A 15,316-nucleotide genomic window follows, 5' to 3' on the forward strand; every position below is an offset into this window, starting at 1 on the left:
CAGACCTGGTTCCATCCGCCCGTTATCCCACCCTCTCTGGTTCCACTTACAACCTCCCAACGTCTATCTCAACCTTCCCCCTCTTCTCCCTAGCTTTATCCGCCTATTTTTTTTTCCTCAACTGTTTCCACCTACTAGCTTCTGCCTCTCCCTCCCCTACCTGCATCCTTCAACCCATCCTCTCCCATCTCACCTGGTTCCATCTGTCATCTACCAGCCGCTTTTTCATCTCCTTCTCTCCTTTTCTCTCCTTCTCATCACTTCATGTTGGCCATGTTCCCTCTACACCCAGTGCTGCTGTTCGATCTCCAACCAAAATATCAGCTGTCTCTATTGATGCTGCTTGATCTCGTGTGCTCCACCAGCAACTTGTTTATCCCCTTATAATCTGTGCTGCTCACAATTTATATCAGTAATATGGATGAGAGAATAACATGCGATATATTCAATGAAGCAGCAGTGTCGTTTGAGAGGAAATATACTTGGGTTTCAGGGATGCAAAGCGAATCAGTACAAACGTGGCAAATGTGAGAAATCCACTTTGGTGGAATAAAATAGAATGACAATTTTATTGTTAAATGATGAGAGATTAAAGGTGTCAGGCTGTTCAATTGAGCCTGGATATCTTAATATAAGCATTTTTAAAAGGTAGTGTGCAGGTGCAGTAAACGATCAGGAAGGCAAATGGTGCATTCTCCTCTGTAGCAAGAGGATCAGGGTGTCAGAGTAAATCCATCTCAATGAAAATATAGAGAACCCTGGTGGAATTGTATCTAGGATATTAATGAAGTTATTGAATTCAGCTGCGCAAGTTGCCAGGTTGAGATGTGAACTCTGGAGTTTGGGTATCTACAGCATTTAACTAAAATTTAAAAAAAATTAAAATTGTAAAGAGAATCTGCAGAGAGACACACATTTGGGGAACACGGATTTTCTTCAGAGCATAAAAGTTCATGTCAACTTTATGCACCTCTACCAAAATTCGCTACTGATAGACACGCAAGATGTTAAAATTAACACATCCTTAACTTACCTGGGTTTGGCTGCAGGAAGCTGTCGGCTTGGCCTTCTCATCGACTGGTTAGGTGGAACCCGCATTGAGGACCGAGGTGAGGATCTGTGGAAGTTGGGATCATGTGCAGGAGGTTTCTTTGGAATTTTTTTCACCAGTCGACTCACCCATTTCTGTTGATCCTCTGTTGAATTAGCTAATAACAGCAGGTCTTTTGCGGATGAAACATCATAATTTACTGCAAAAGATGAATATAGCTTAATGATTTTCGACCAAAGACAAATATAATTGTTGAATTTGCCACAGTAAACTGCTAAACTGTTCAAAGACGAAGGCATACAGAAGAAGAAAGCAAAGGCCACAATCCCATGACCAAGAGCAGAAATAGTTTCAAGTTATCCTTTCACTTTCTCTGTATTTTGAAAACGACAATGAAATTCCAGGTAATTCTTGTTTCCAAAACATCTTTGCATGGAGATCCTTGATTTTCAAATTGTAAGCAAACTCGTAATATATCTTTATGCTGCTATTGATACAATACAAAATGAAGATATATTTTGAATCTTACCTTTACAGGGCGCTATAAGATCCTCTTTTTTATCCATGTGATCTTTGTGGCATTTAATATGGCATCGGCGACACTCCAGAGCTGGTGGGGGTTTAAACATTTGCCACAATGGCTTTGGACAAGCCTCACAGTTAGTTGGGAAATGATAGAGGGTTGGTATAAATTCATGTCCTTTGTGAGGAATGTAGCTTGACTTTTCTCCCAAGGCAGGAGGCTCCACCGGAAACTCTTGTTCCTTCCTACTTTCTCCCTCATTAGCATAAAGGATCTAAGGATTACGCAACAGATATTTTAGTGCTAGTCAGTTATTACATTTAAAGCATTGTAATCATGATCATTTTCAAGATTAACATCCTTTCATTGTACTTCAAATGGAGATATAATAGAGATGGAGATGCACTTACCTGAAATATTCTGGGAATCTCTTTGGCATCTGCTCTATATACATCACCCTGTGTAACCTGCCGAACATGGAAAAGTTTGCTGTGGAGAAAACAGCAAAATTAGAAATAAAACACAAAATTTCAGTGTTCAAATGCACAATTTTCTGAGTACAATCTATATTGTTCGTGTTCGTGTAGCTGTTTGCACAAACTCTATCCAAGTAATCATAGAACATTGAACAGAACAGCACAGGAACCGGCCCTTTGGCCCATGTTGTCTGTGTTGAACATGATGCCAAATTAATCGACGCCCGTCTGCCCACACAGGATCCATGTCCCGTCATCCATGCACCTATCCAAAAGCCTCTTTGATGCTACTATTGCATCTGGTTCCACGGCCTCTCCTGGCAGCATATTACAGACACGTATCATTCTGCATCAAAAAAAACCTCAAATCTCCTTTAAATTTACCTCCTCACCTTGCTCTCAAGTATTGGACATTTCCAGCCTGTCTTCCCTATTTATGCCATGTATCATTTTATAAACTCTCATTACCATCCAAAGCTCAAGAGAAAACAATCCAAATTTATCTAACCTCTCCTTAGAGCGAATACCCTCGAATCCAGGTAGCATTCCAGTAAATCCCTTCTGCACCATCTCCAAAGCCATCATATCCTTCCCTTAATGGGTGACCAGAACTTCAAACAATACTCCTATTGTGATCACTGACTACCAAGTAGAATGTGGATTCACCTCACATGTAGAAGCCTTCTTTAATGCATCACCCACTCCCTTCATATTAAAACTTTGTATGAATAAAATGAGCTACTTACTCAATATCCAATACCATAGATGGATTAGACAATTCTTTGTCCTGCTCGCTATCATAAAATAGGATCTTCTTACTGCTCACAACTACATACTGTAAAATAAAATAATAATTATGTAGATAAATCCTGAATGGAACACTGAAAGTTTGTAATATTAAAAATTTAAACCTATAAATCATCTAAGCCATATTTTTATTGAAGCACAACAACTTGTATTTATAAAATAGCTTTTTCGTAGCAAAGACCGTCAATGGATATGATGCTTAAACAGACAGAAAAAGATGGCAATCTTTACAAGGAGGGCAGCTGGTCAAAAATAATAATAAATTGCCAAAGAGGATATTGTCATTTTAAAGCAAATTCAGGTGGATAAATTCCCAGAGTCTGAATAACTGCATCCTCAGGCCTTGTGGGAAACTTGGAAGAAATTGTGGAGGTCTTTACAGAGGTAACTGCATAATTTTCAGCCACAGGTGGAGTCTGGAAGACTGGAGGGTGATTAATGTTTTACCCATATTTAAGGTGGTCAGGAAGGACAAGCCAAGGAGCTAAAGGCAAGTGAACCTGATGCCAGTGGTGGGTAAGTTGTTGGAGGGGATTCTTATGAATAACATCTCCTAGCATGTGTATAGGGTGGGATTGATTTGGGATGGTCAGCATCGCTTTGAGTGTGAGAAATAATGTCTCACAAATCTGATAAGAGGTTTTTGGAGAGGTCACCAAGAGGATTGATGAATGCAGGGCAGAAGCAATTGTCTGTAGGAATTTAGCGAGGACTTTGGCAACCGTGTTTATATACTTTGTCTTTAACAACAACTGCGATTAACCAAATTGGCTGGTTATTCTTTACAAAGTAAACTTACTGCAAAAATATTTCCATTGAGATAATTAAAAATAAGTTTTACTATTCCTGCCTGTTAAGAATCAAAACTCCCAAATAGAATTCAGCAAACACGTACCAAGATTATTTATCAAAGCTATAAGCAGGCATAGTATCCTCCCGTGTTGCAAACCACAAAAGATAGCTGGTACCATCTATTCTGTTACATGCACACTGCCACAACTTAAGAGATCTCTTTGTACGTAACACCTAATTAAAATTCAAATAATATTTTAAATCAAGCTAAGGGTCAGCAGTCTGGATAATAATTAACAGGGAACTTCTTTGCTTACCTGTTTCCTCCACAAAAACTTTTTTGTGTTATTTCTCATAGGCAAGGAAAGCCAGCCTTCGAGTCTAGATTCTAAAAAATAGAGAAAAGCAATTAAAACATTAACAGTTGACCAGAAATTCTGGGGATCAAAATGGGTGCCATCAGTAACTCTTACTCGTATTTCTTTGGTGACAGGAGGCCGATCAACTCAGTGAGTAAATGCCAGGTCTCAGAACATCACTCCCATCGTCCCACATTCACCTCCCACAAACTATTCTTTGTCACCTACCCATCAAACACGCCCTCTCTCACAGATTCTCCTTCCTGTCTATCATGTTGAAGTTATTTATTGCATGTCCTTGGAATGTGGACGAAAGTCTCAGGGTAAATATGCAAGTTCCACACAATCAGCACTGAAAGTATTCGACCTGGTTGCCTGGAGATGAGAGCCTTAGCAGTTTCAACAATATATTTTTATATTCTGAAAATGTATGTCAGATTTTACTTTGAATTTGGAAGAGAGCCTTGGAAAATACCTGCCAGAGTGAATGTCAGTTTCGAACTAAAGTTTGGAGGAAAACCACATAGGTAAAACCTGCTAATAGATAAAAATTTGACATCCAAATTAGAATTGGAAATTGTGTAAGTAACAGCACCTCTAATTTAACCAATTTCAAACAAAAAATAGCTTTACCAACCTGGAATTTGCATTTTAAGCCAAAACATAAAGCCATATAATCAACATTCAGGGTTAGGCTGATCAGCGAAGCCAATAATTTAAATCAAAGTTAATAAGGTTATATTTCAGCTCTTTCACCATCTTCTTTGGATGAAGATACAGACAGAAATTTAATCCCTACAGGTAGATCAATACCAATAAGCACAATAGATATTTAAATTTGAGTTTTTGCAGCACATTTTAAAGAAATTTTCTTCTGCATTTTCATTCATGCATTTTCCTCAAACAACATTCAGTTTCAATCATTGTTACAAAGACCGTTAGACAAACTCTAATATCTGCATTTAAATTAAAATAAAAACAAAAGGAGTTTGTCACATGCAGTACATCACCTGCGGAATCAGGTTCAGATTCAAGCTCAGGTTCAGAGTCAAGGTCAGACTGTGCGTGTACAATGGGCTCTGTGCCGTCGTCTGAGTCAGACTCGGAATCAAAATCATGGAGGTGAGAATAAGAGGGCTTAGTATCAATGGTGACGGATGTGGAAGAACGCTTGTAGCTAAAAGACATGGACTCCGTGGTGTGAGATTGAGTGATACGAACTGAGAAAACCAAGGTGACAAGACAAGTAGAAAAGTGAAAATGATTATTTTTCACTATTTTAGTTAGTGCAGAAAAGAATAAAACATCAACTAAAGTGAACAGAAATAGTCAAGTAGTAGAGGAAGAACAAAAATAAATTATTGCACACAACATTTGCATTTGCAGAATGTACTTTGTAATTGGATGAAACTATCATTTTTCAAACTAAAATGATAATTATTTTGCACCTCTGAAAAAAATCTCAGTTCTACATTTACTGATGCAAGAGTGCCATATAATTCATCTCACTATCCAATAAGAACCATCTCATGAGACTACCATTACTACAATATGCTTGTGCATACTGTGAAAATGGATTGAGTTTACCCAAACTCAAATGGACACTTTAACTATTACTTAGTTCCCCTCAGCTTGAATTTTATGTGTTTGATTAGATAAACATTGACTTCCAAGTTGATTTTCATCAAGGAGGTGCTTTGCAAAATAAGTCTTTGCAATTATTTAATTCCAAATATAAATTCTTATACCTACGGTTTACTTTTCACCTCTCTCCAATTCAGGAAGAGATTTCAGTTTGATAAGACAAATCATGCCATGTAACATGGCTGAAAGTTTTTACTGTCTCCTTAGAATCACATAAACATCCTGTTTCCGAAAAGATGGATAGCTAATAAAGGGTATTTATTTAACACCTTTAATACATATCAGGCAAATGGCTTGCCATCAAAATCTGACAGTGCCATGCTGGAAGAGGATTAAAAGAGGACTAAACACATAGGTTTAAGGAGGCATCTTGAAGGACAAATGTTTAACCATGGTGGAGAGGTTTATGGAGGAAATATTACAATTTTCTTTAAAAATCTGGTAAACTTTGTACCTGAAACAGCTATATTTCGATTTTAAATAAAAATCAATTGATTTCAGGTTTTTTTTCAATGAAAAATTCGTACCTGTACATTGCACTAAACAGTGGATTTCTACTATCATTCAGGTCAGAGTAAAGACACTTTGCTGTCTAACACTTCAATGAGAGCTCAATTTATTCTGTATTTTCATGCCTGCTGGGAACGAGATCAAGACTTGCTATATGAAATCAATAAAATAATAATTTCAGTTTATTAATTTAATTTAAAACTAACATTAATTATTTCACAATAAACACGATTAATGAAGTAAACCAAATTTCAGAAAGGGTGGCGTTAAATGAACAGGGCGTCAAGAATGTTGCTAAAAATGAGTGAGCAGTCAGGAAGAGGCAGACCACCTCAGTCCTATTGAGCATTCATCCGATGCGACACAAACTGCATTATGATTCTCATTCCAGCATTAAAAGTGCGGAATGTTTTGTTGGAGACGGTTGGAGAAGGGATAGCAATTTGAAAGGATAGAGCAACCAAGTATTATTTTATGAAGACTGGCTACTGCCATCAGTTTTAAGGAGTGGAATAGTTGATTCCACTCCCTACCACAAAATATTATAACAAAATATCTGCACATAAGATTGGTTGATATTATTAAAGATTATGTGGTGATTTGACAGACAAAAACTGGAGGGGAGCTCGGGTAAGTGCGCATCAACAGCTTAAGATGGATATGGGGGCATTTCTTCAGAATTATCAAAGTATGGAATTCTCCACACAGAGCTGTGAATGAGCTAGTAGGTCTATTCAAGACCTTTTGAACAAAGAAATCAAGCATTAGACAGATCAGACAGGAAATGCTGAAGATCAGAGTAGCAGAGTATGAATGGCAAAGCAATCTACGCCTGTTCCATTCTTTATATTCTGAAGATATTAAAGAACGATAAATAACAATGAGCTCAAGTGGACTGGAGGAATGCAGAATCAAGATGATGGTTGAAAACAGGGAGGAAAAGTGCCACTTCATTGAGTGGAAAACAGCAAAGTTATCTTGTCAAGAAAATATTCATGGCATTTGGACAGGCAGTGTAGAAACAAGGATATTAACTGAAAGAAAATTTCACCAAACACATTTAAAAGGCGAGCAAGCTCTCGGAATATGAAGGGCCAGATCACAGTATGATGTGACAGTAAAAGTCTATCTGCAACCACGATAGAAATAAAAGGGGAAATACTTAATTTACAAGTTTGATCAATTTCCACCAAAACCACAATTTTGAAGCAATTATCTATATTAAGTCCTTCGGGATTTGTTTGGTACATTGTATACATATCCTAGTCATGGATATTATGCTAATTCAATATTCAATAATTCTGTTAGAATATTACCACATTTTCAAAATTAATTAAAAGGACATGATTTTTATTTATTTCAGGGAGTAAAATATACGTACCAGGAAATCCATCATCTACTTCTGCATCGCCAGGACCACTGCCAATACTAGTAGTGTCCAGACCAACATGGATTAATTGCAGTTGGGAACGAAGCTGTTCAATATCACTATCTTTGCTGTCTAGTACCATCTGCAGTTCAATTCGCACCTGGCTTTCATCTGCAATTTGCTGTGATAAGATTAAGTTTATCAATGAATTGTGCATATTTACACCAACTAATCCTTAAAAACCCACCACAAAACACCAGTCCAAATAGTTAAACATATGGCTCACCTCTAACTTAAATCACACCTATGTTTCTGCTTCCATAAGAGATTTACTTTAGATTTATTTCAATATTTTTCTTGATTAATATTTTAATCAAATAACAGTTTGATTTTACTTCTAGTCTTTCTACACGTTGGATATTTTCTACATTTTAGTTGACGATAAACTGCTTAATAATCTCCTAACATCTTTTCTTGTGACATCATTATCATTACTTCCATAAGAAATAAAGATTAACAATTTCATCATGATTGCTTCCCCATTACCAAAATTTTCACTACCCTAGCACAACTGATAGGATTGTTCAAATTGTTCCAATACAAAACACGTCTTTCATTATTTGGAGTACAAAAGATAATTCCATCCATTAAATCTATTACTGCATCCTTGGCTGAATCTCTAATTTATTTTTTTACCATTTTATTTTCATATTTCCACCAACTCATGCCACCTTGCACAAAAGCCATTATTATTTTTCTTTTTAGACCTGGCCGAGACCCTTCATCACATTCTATTCAGAGACGAGGACAACTCCTCTTGAGGATTCTTTTCATTTCAGGGCACCATAATGTTTGGGACACAGCAATGTCATGTAAATGAAAGAAGTCATGTTTAGTATTTTGTTGCATATCCTTTGCATGCAATGACTGCTTGATGTCTGCGATTCATGGACATCACCAGAGAAGACACCCAGCAACTGGTGATGTCCATGAATCGCACGCATCAAGCAGTCATTGCATGCAAAGGATATGCAACAAAATACAAGACTTCTTTCATTTACATGACATTGCTGTGTCCCAAACATTATGGTGCCCTGAAATGGGGGGGGGGGGGGGGGGGGGACGACGACGACTATGTATAAACACTGCTGTGATTTCTACGTGGTGAAACCAAAATATCTAAAAATAGTCTTTATTAAAATCTGACAATGTGCACTTTAACCACATGTGATTTTTTTCTATTACAAATCTCAAATTGTGGAGTACAGAGGCAAATAAATAAATAAATAATGGGTCTTTGTCCCAAACATTATGGAGGGCACTGTAGGTCATTGTAACAAAGCAAAGAGCATCAGAAATAAAATTACTGTTACATAATAACATGGACAGAATCTGTACATTTCACAACTGGGTCTTAATATAAACAAAATTCTGTCTATGCCTGCATAGCGAACTTCATGCATCATCTTACCGCTTGCATTTCATTGAGCTCTCTCTGGTATTTGATCATCATTTGTGTTAATTTTTCCCGCTCTGACCTTAGCTCCAATTGCAGTTTCCGATTTTCTTTTTCTTTTTTACGAACATCAGTGTCATTTCCTCGCCTCCCATGGTCCCTCTTCATGTCCTTACGATTCATAATTTCAGCTAATTTATTGACAGCCTAAAAAATAAAACATCATTTCATGACAATCTCCATTTGAGAATGTAATCTCTTCAGTAAATAATTTGTCCACTGAGAAATCCTGGTACATACTTAAAAAGATCTTTCACTTAGAGTTGCGGTTATTAAATACATTTCTGAATAATTTAATGAACCTTGTCATCTCCAACCTTCAGCGTTATCTAACGTAGCAGATTTGACTTGAGTATTCTTATGTTATTTGCATCTCATATAAAAAATAGTTATATTCCAAAAGCCTTTTAAAGATAAACATGTGTATGTATATATGTGCTAACATAATCCACACATTCAATTTTTTCACTCAGCTTTTAATAAATAGCTCATTTATTATACAATCAATGACAATGTATGTACACTTGTATTTCAATTCCAATGCAGTAGTTATAGGAGATGACACTGTTCTCTTCCACAAAGACAGTTTCCAAGACTGTATTGCTTGCATGGTGCTACGGTTAGGGAGACCTCTTCTGGGCTGGATATGAACCTGGAGTGAGAGGGCAGTATCCAGTTGTCATGGTCCACAGAAGAACTGACAGCACAAGCAGGATGAGAAAAAGTGTTCTACTGAGAGCTATATTCTGTACTCTGTATCTTCCCCTGTGCTCTATATATTGCACTTAAGTTTGACTTGATTGTATTTATGTATATTATTATATGTTCTTATTGGAAAACATGCAAAACAAAGCTTTTCATTGTACCTCAGTACATGTGATGATAATAAACCTAACCCTGATAATTGGCAACAAGCAAAGAAGGATTAGAGAGGCAACAAGCAAACACATGGCTCAAAGCATGATATGGTAGAAATTAATTCAGATTCACTGGTGACAGCACAGGGAAAGGTGAGAGCCGTTCCACTGGAATATGCTTTCCTTGAATTGTGCTGGGACCAGTGTCCTGGTAAATAAATAAATCACATGAATAAGGTTGTGGACAGGAAGGGCTCCAAAAACAGGATGTTTCATAAATCAAGAGGAAGTGAGAGGGCAGTGGCACAGGATTCAAAGGGGGGGGGGGGGGGTATTTTGGCACGCAAAGTGCTGGGACAGAAAAAGTAAACAAAAGTATGCAGCACAGTGCAAATGCAGAGATAGTAAAAACAGAAAAAACAATGCTTAACAGTCTATTTAAATGCAAAACGGGACAGATAGAAAACTGCAAATACCATCTGACAACCGAGATGCAGTTGCAGGGTGCTGAATATTCGAGGTTACATCTTCCAAAAGAAAGGAGAAGACAGCAGGGTAGGTTTATTAACCACGGAAGGTACCAGAGCAGAATTACGTCATGACATAGAGAAAGTGCATGATAATGTAGAATTAATTTAGGTTGAAATCAAGGGCTTGAATAAGTCTATAGACATGCCACATGTCTGCTCTTGGTGGGGCGTAATTGGGGAAATATCTAGGGCATGTTTGAGAGAAATGCAATTGTTATGGGAGATTTTAATCTACATACATATTGGATGTATCAAACTGGTAAAGGTATCCACCAGCTAGACTACACCATTACAGCAGTACACAACTAGCCACAGACTTTCAATCACTACCTCCTGCCTCCTACCCCAAGCCAGTTTTGGATCTAGTTTTACCAGTTTGTCATGGACCCAATATGCCCTTTTATCTTGATCAACATACCGTGCAAGACCTCATCAAATGGTATACAAAGTCCACACAGATATCTAGTACCCCATCGTAAATCAATCTTCTTGGTTACCCCCTCAAAAAAAACTCAAATTAGTGACGCTGCGTCAGAGTAATTGATTCAAATTACTTAAGCAGATGAGGTTTCTTGAAGATATCTTGGAAAGTTCAAGAGCACAATGCAAATTGGATTAATGGGTGTATATGGGTCCTGGGACTGGCACCATTGATTGAAGATACAGCATCATTTATTCATGGCAATGGACATTGTAAGAATTAAAACTTTAAGAAATATAGCTGGGAATGTGTTTTGGGTCTGTTCATCAGAACCCAAAGGCTAAATCACATTAAAGCCAAATTAACTTGGATAAGTGAAATATCCAATGGCTTTTAAATATGATGCTCAAACAAATTTAACAATGTTCAATAGAAATGCCAGCCACCACAATTGCACTAATACCAATTAAGATTTGATTCCTCAAGGCTTACTTGTGTTTTGAGCGTCCTCTCATTCAGCAACTGTTTGTCATATTGGATTTTAATAGTGAATAGAGTTACATCTTCTTCTTTCAGTTTGTTAACCTCTGAAACAAAATGCAAAACCAGTTTAGATTCGCATCCGAGAACAAATTACTGCTGTTGTAGTCATTGACCTGAAGCATAAATTCTCTCTCATCTTAGCCTGACCTGCTGAACATATTCAACATTTTCTGTTTTCACTTCAGATCCTAGTATGCCAAGATTGTTCCTCAGGCCTTGACAAGTTTAATTTATACAAAATGCCAAACTAAAACACAATTGGTGCCAATGCAGATCTGCAAGCAATAACTGCTATTTGGTTGAAGAGGCATCACATAAGGATTTTGTAAGGCTAATTTATTGAGAATGTTAGATTATATACTCATTAGAACGAGAAATGAAACACTTTACGTCTCATGAAGATTTGATGCAGTTTAAAAGGAATAGTCAACAATTTAGACCTTTAATGTTACTTTTCCCCCTTCCAGATCACAATTTATACCACTAGAATATAAAAGAGGATTCAGCATCCATCAAGATAACGGCCGTTCTTCCACCTCAGAGACCATCCTTCTAGCCTTGCTCCAAAACACTTGATTTCTCCAAACTAATGAAGCTTATTGATGTGTTTGAATTGTAATTCATGATGGAGCCTCCAATCCTCCAGGAGTTATAGAATTCAAAAAATCACAACTTATGTGAAATAACATCTTATTTCAGTCTTAAACAGCCTCGCTCTATTTTGTCTGTGACTCTGGGTATTGCCAATGGATCAATGTCCTGTTGGCAGGACAAATGCTATCTTGGTTTCTTGCAAATAATGAACTCCCTCAAAAAAAGTATAACAATGTTTGCCATAATCATTATAGACGTTAATTTTATATCCTAACACTGAAACACATCACAAGCAGCAAATATTTTAGAAAGTGGCAATTATGTAAGCAAAGGGCAATATTTTACCAGAATTCCATAAAAAATTACGTTATACTTATTATACAAGATGAATAAAAAAACTATCCCCTATGATCTAATTGTATTGAACAGCAGCTTTACGTGCGTTAATTCTTCTTCAATTGCCAAATTAATAGCTCATGGAAAGCTCATTGGATTGTAAATAAATATGTAATAGGTCTTATTTGTTCTAATTTTGTTTGCACTCACGGTCCTGAAGCCCTTTTACTTTGTTGTTAAGTTCCTCCTTCTCACTTGCAAGATTTGCTACATCAGCAGTCAGTGTTCTATTGGTCTCCTCCAGCTAAAAAACAAGTTAGAATATACAATTCAAACAATTTCTAAAGTACACAAATGTTACACTCTGTTAAATTTGGTATTTCTATAGTGCAATAGTTTCAGTGTGCACATAATAGTTGTTTCCAAATTATAAATTTTAATTAAAGATTCTGCTGAAGTAAAGTCAACCCAAATTTGCTTTGTCAACAGATAAAACACCTGTTGCAGATTAAATGCTTAAGATCTTGCCAAATAAAACTGGCAAATTTGTATCATCCATGCATTAAAAGTCATGGTGCTTACATAGTAGGCAATGACAACTGTATCCCAAACTAACAAGGTGTTCTAAAGAAACAGAATATCACAATGCAAAAACACCCTCATAAGGCCCTTGAATTAGGTACCACCTCAATTGAAGACCAAGCCTTTTTTTTTTTTTACCACACCCACTCTTTTCCAATCTTCTTACATTTTTTAAATACAAGTATTCTTTTAAATTCACATTTGAAGGTTGCTTTTGAATCTGTATGAATCAACATTAAAGTGTTTCTGGTTCTTTTGCCAATCAACTTAAATGTTTCAGCAAAAGTAATCAGCTGAAATACTTTTACCCAATTGCCTCTAAACCTTTCCAATTGGAAGAACCATGCTATTCATGTAACTGTACATCATTTCAAGAAAGGCAGATATATAAACTATCCCATAATATGACTATTATATGTGCACTATGTATAGAGGCCCCACATTGTGAATCTCTTATTCCTTTTAATATTCAAGCTTTCAGTGAATATTATAACATTTGCAAATCAAGATTTAACTTTTATCCATGTAACTTTAAAATCAGATCTGCATTTTCAATCCTATATCAACACATCAATTCTGCACCTTTGAACCACTTAAATTCTATTACATTTCGGTGGAAATTACAGAAGATTGGTGTGTGGAACAGATAGATGTTGTAACTTACTCCCCCTTCTATCATGCTACTTGGTTATCTTGTCAGTCTGCTCAATACTCCCTCCCTTCAGAATTTGCAGTCTCATTTCAGATCACGATATTCCTTTCAAGCCTACCATTGATCACCTCCATGTCACCCATCCTACCCTGAAATGTCCTCCCAATCTCTGTGTCGATCAACTTCCTCTTTCCCATGTTCTTTGTATCCCACCCCGATGCAACTCCTCAACTCTCCACCAATCCCAAGTAGTAACAAATCCCTCCACTAGAATGTCTGTGCATTCCACTCATGTCTTTCCAGATTTCTGATCTTCTACGCCCGCCACTGATGTGCTGCTCAAACTCAACTTCACTTTCCACCTGCACCCACTCCTCCTCCACACTAACCAATAATTGACATTTCTTGCCACACCCACTAATCACACTTCCTTTTCCATAACTTGCCTTAAAGAACTACCACCCAATGACCAACCAGCCATTTAAATTTAAAAATTGATTATTTGGTTCTATTACATGTTTGAGGCTGTGAGCAAACTTAGTCATTCCAAATTTTCTGACAAAGTCTTCCAACTATTTCCTTGTAAAAAGTCCAAGCAACGAAAGTGCCATTATTATATTATTATTATAATGTTACCATTATCACTGACAATGGATAGTATGTACTCAATCTTTGAGTGCAAAGGAGGAAGGTTTGAAATACTTTGGATAAAAATAGAAAATTTCAGTCCTGCCACCTATACTACATATAGATTTCACTTTTTTTTTAATCAATTATGACTCACAGATGCAATAGTAGCATCCTTTTCTGCTAATTCTTGCTTGTGCCTTGCCATCATCTCTTTAATTTCAAGCTCCTTCATGATTTTTTCTTTTTCCAGGTCAGAATATTGTTCTTCTGCAATTGAGCGTGCAAGCTGCTCAGAATCAGCTTTCGTTAGTGTGATCTCAAGCTGTGCGGCCAAAGAATCTCTGCACAGAAACAAATAAGTTCAATGAAATGAAGCTGTATACTCACAAAAAGCAATTAAAAAAAGCATAATTGGACTTCTAATATATGACGATTCATAAAAACCTATTCTGAAGCTATTCAATTTCTTATGCCTCACCAAATACTTAGATAAGCAATCTTTTGCCTTAAGCAATCTGAAACAAAGTTTCAGATGCAGTTCATATTGACATTATATTTCCTGCATTTGTTCTTCCAAGCTTTATTTTGGACAAATACAAATATTTGCTGGAAACGGAGGTTTGTTTTAAACCATTTCTAATTAGAATTGTTAAATAATGTCCCAGATCTCACGGCAAATGATCGGTGAATGTAGCCGTTTAATCAGCTCCAAGACTAGGACTTCAAGGGGCATAATTAATTATGAAAGTCTTAAGCTTGTTGAATGACAATTGCACTGCTAACTGTCAATGTAATTTATGGCTGAACTGGTCCCATAGCAGAAGCGTCCACGTCGCGGGGCTGGAAACAGGATGTGTCCTAAGCTAATTCTGCTACCACCATCATCTATTGTACAAATGATGGCTCCCACTGATTGTCGCCGGAAGCTTGCGCCCTTTTCAGGACGGACGATGACAGTGATGTAACATTTGAATGATGGACACGAAAGAAGAAGATGGCTGAACTCCAGACTGGCAAATCAAACATAACCTTACTGAGATTCCCTAGCATTTCTGATGGGATCTCCTTAAATTAAATGATATTGTACGTTTATGAATATCAAGGAAAGCAGAATTTAGATTGTC

At 36.8% G+C, this 15,316-nt stretch overlaps 1 protein-coding gene across 1 annotated transcript in view; it reads right to left on the reverse strand.

Moving 5' to 3' along the window:
- rock2a (rho-associated, coiled-coil containing protein kinase 2a) overlaps nt 1-15,316 on the reverse strand; it is a 113,990-nt gene that overhangs the window by 10,841 nt on the left and 87,833 nt on the right. The window contains exons 22-31 of the mRNA XM_078399264.1: nt 14,347-14,533; nt 12,539-12,632; nt 11,348-11,442; nt 9,003-9,194; nt 7,544-7,712; nt 3,967-4,037; nt 2,797-2,885; nt 1,985-2,063; nt 1,581-1,848; nt 1,034-1,250 (exon numbers count right to left, since the gene is read on the reverse strand). Coding sequence (XP_078255390.1) covers nt 1,034-1,250; nt 1,581-1,848; nt 1,985-2,063; nt 2,797-2,885; nt 3,967-4,037; nt 7,544-7,712; nt 9,003-9,194; nt 11,348-11,442; nt 12,539-12,632; nt 14,347-14,533 — 1,461 coding nt within the window. The remainder of the gene's footprint in view (nt 1-1,033; nt 1,251-1,580; nt 1,849-1,984; nt 2,064-2,796; nt 2,886-3,966; nt 4,038-7,543; nt 7,713-9,002; nt 9,195-11,347; nt 11,443-12,538; nt 12,633-14,346; nt 14,534-15,316) is intronic.

The sequence above is a fragment of the Rhinoraja longicauda genome, chromosome 5 (assembly GCF_053455715.1).
Source record: "Rhinoraja longicauda isolate Sanriku21f chromosome 5, sRhiLon1.1, whole genome shotgun sequence".
In the NCBI taxonomy this organism is placed as follows: Eukaryota; Metazoa; Chordata; class Chondrichthyes; order Rajiformes; family Arhynchobatidae; genus Rhinoraja; species Rhinoraja longicauda.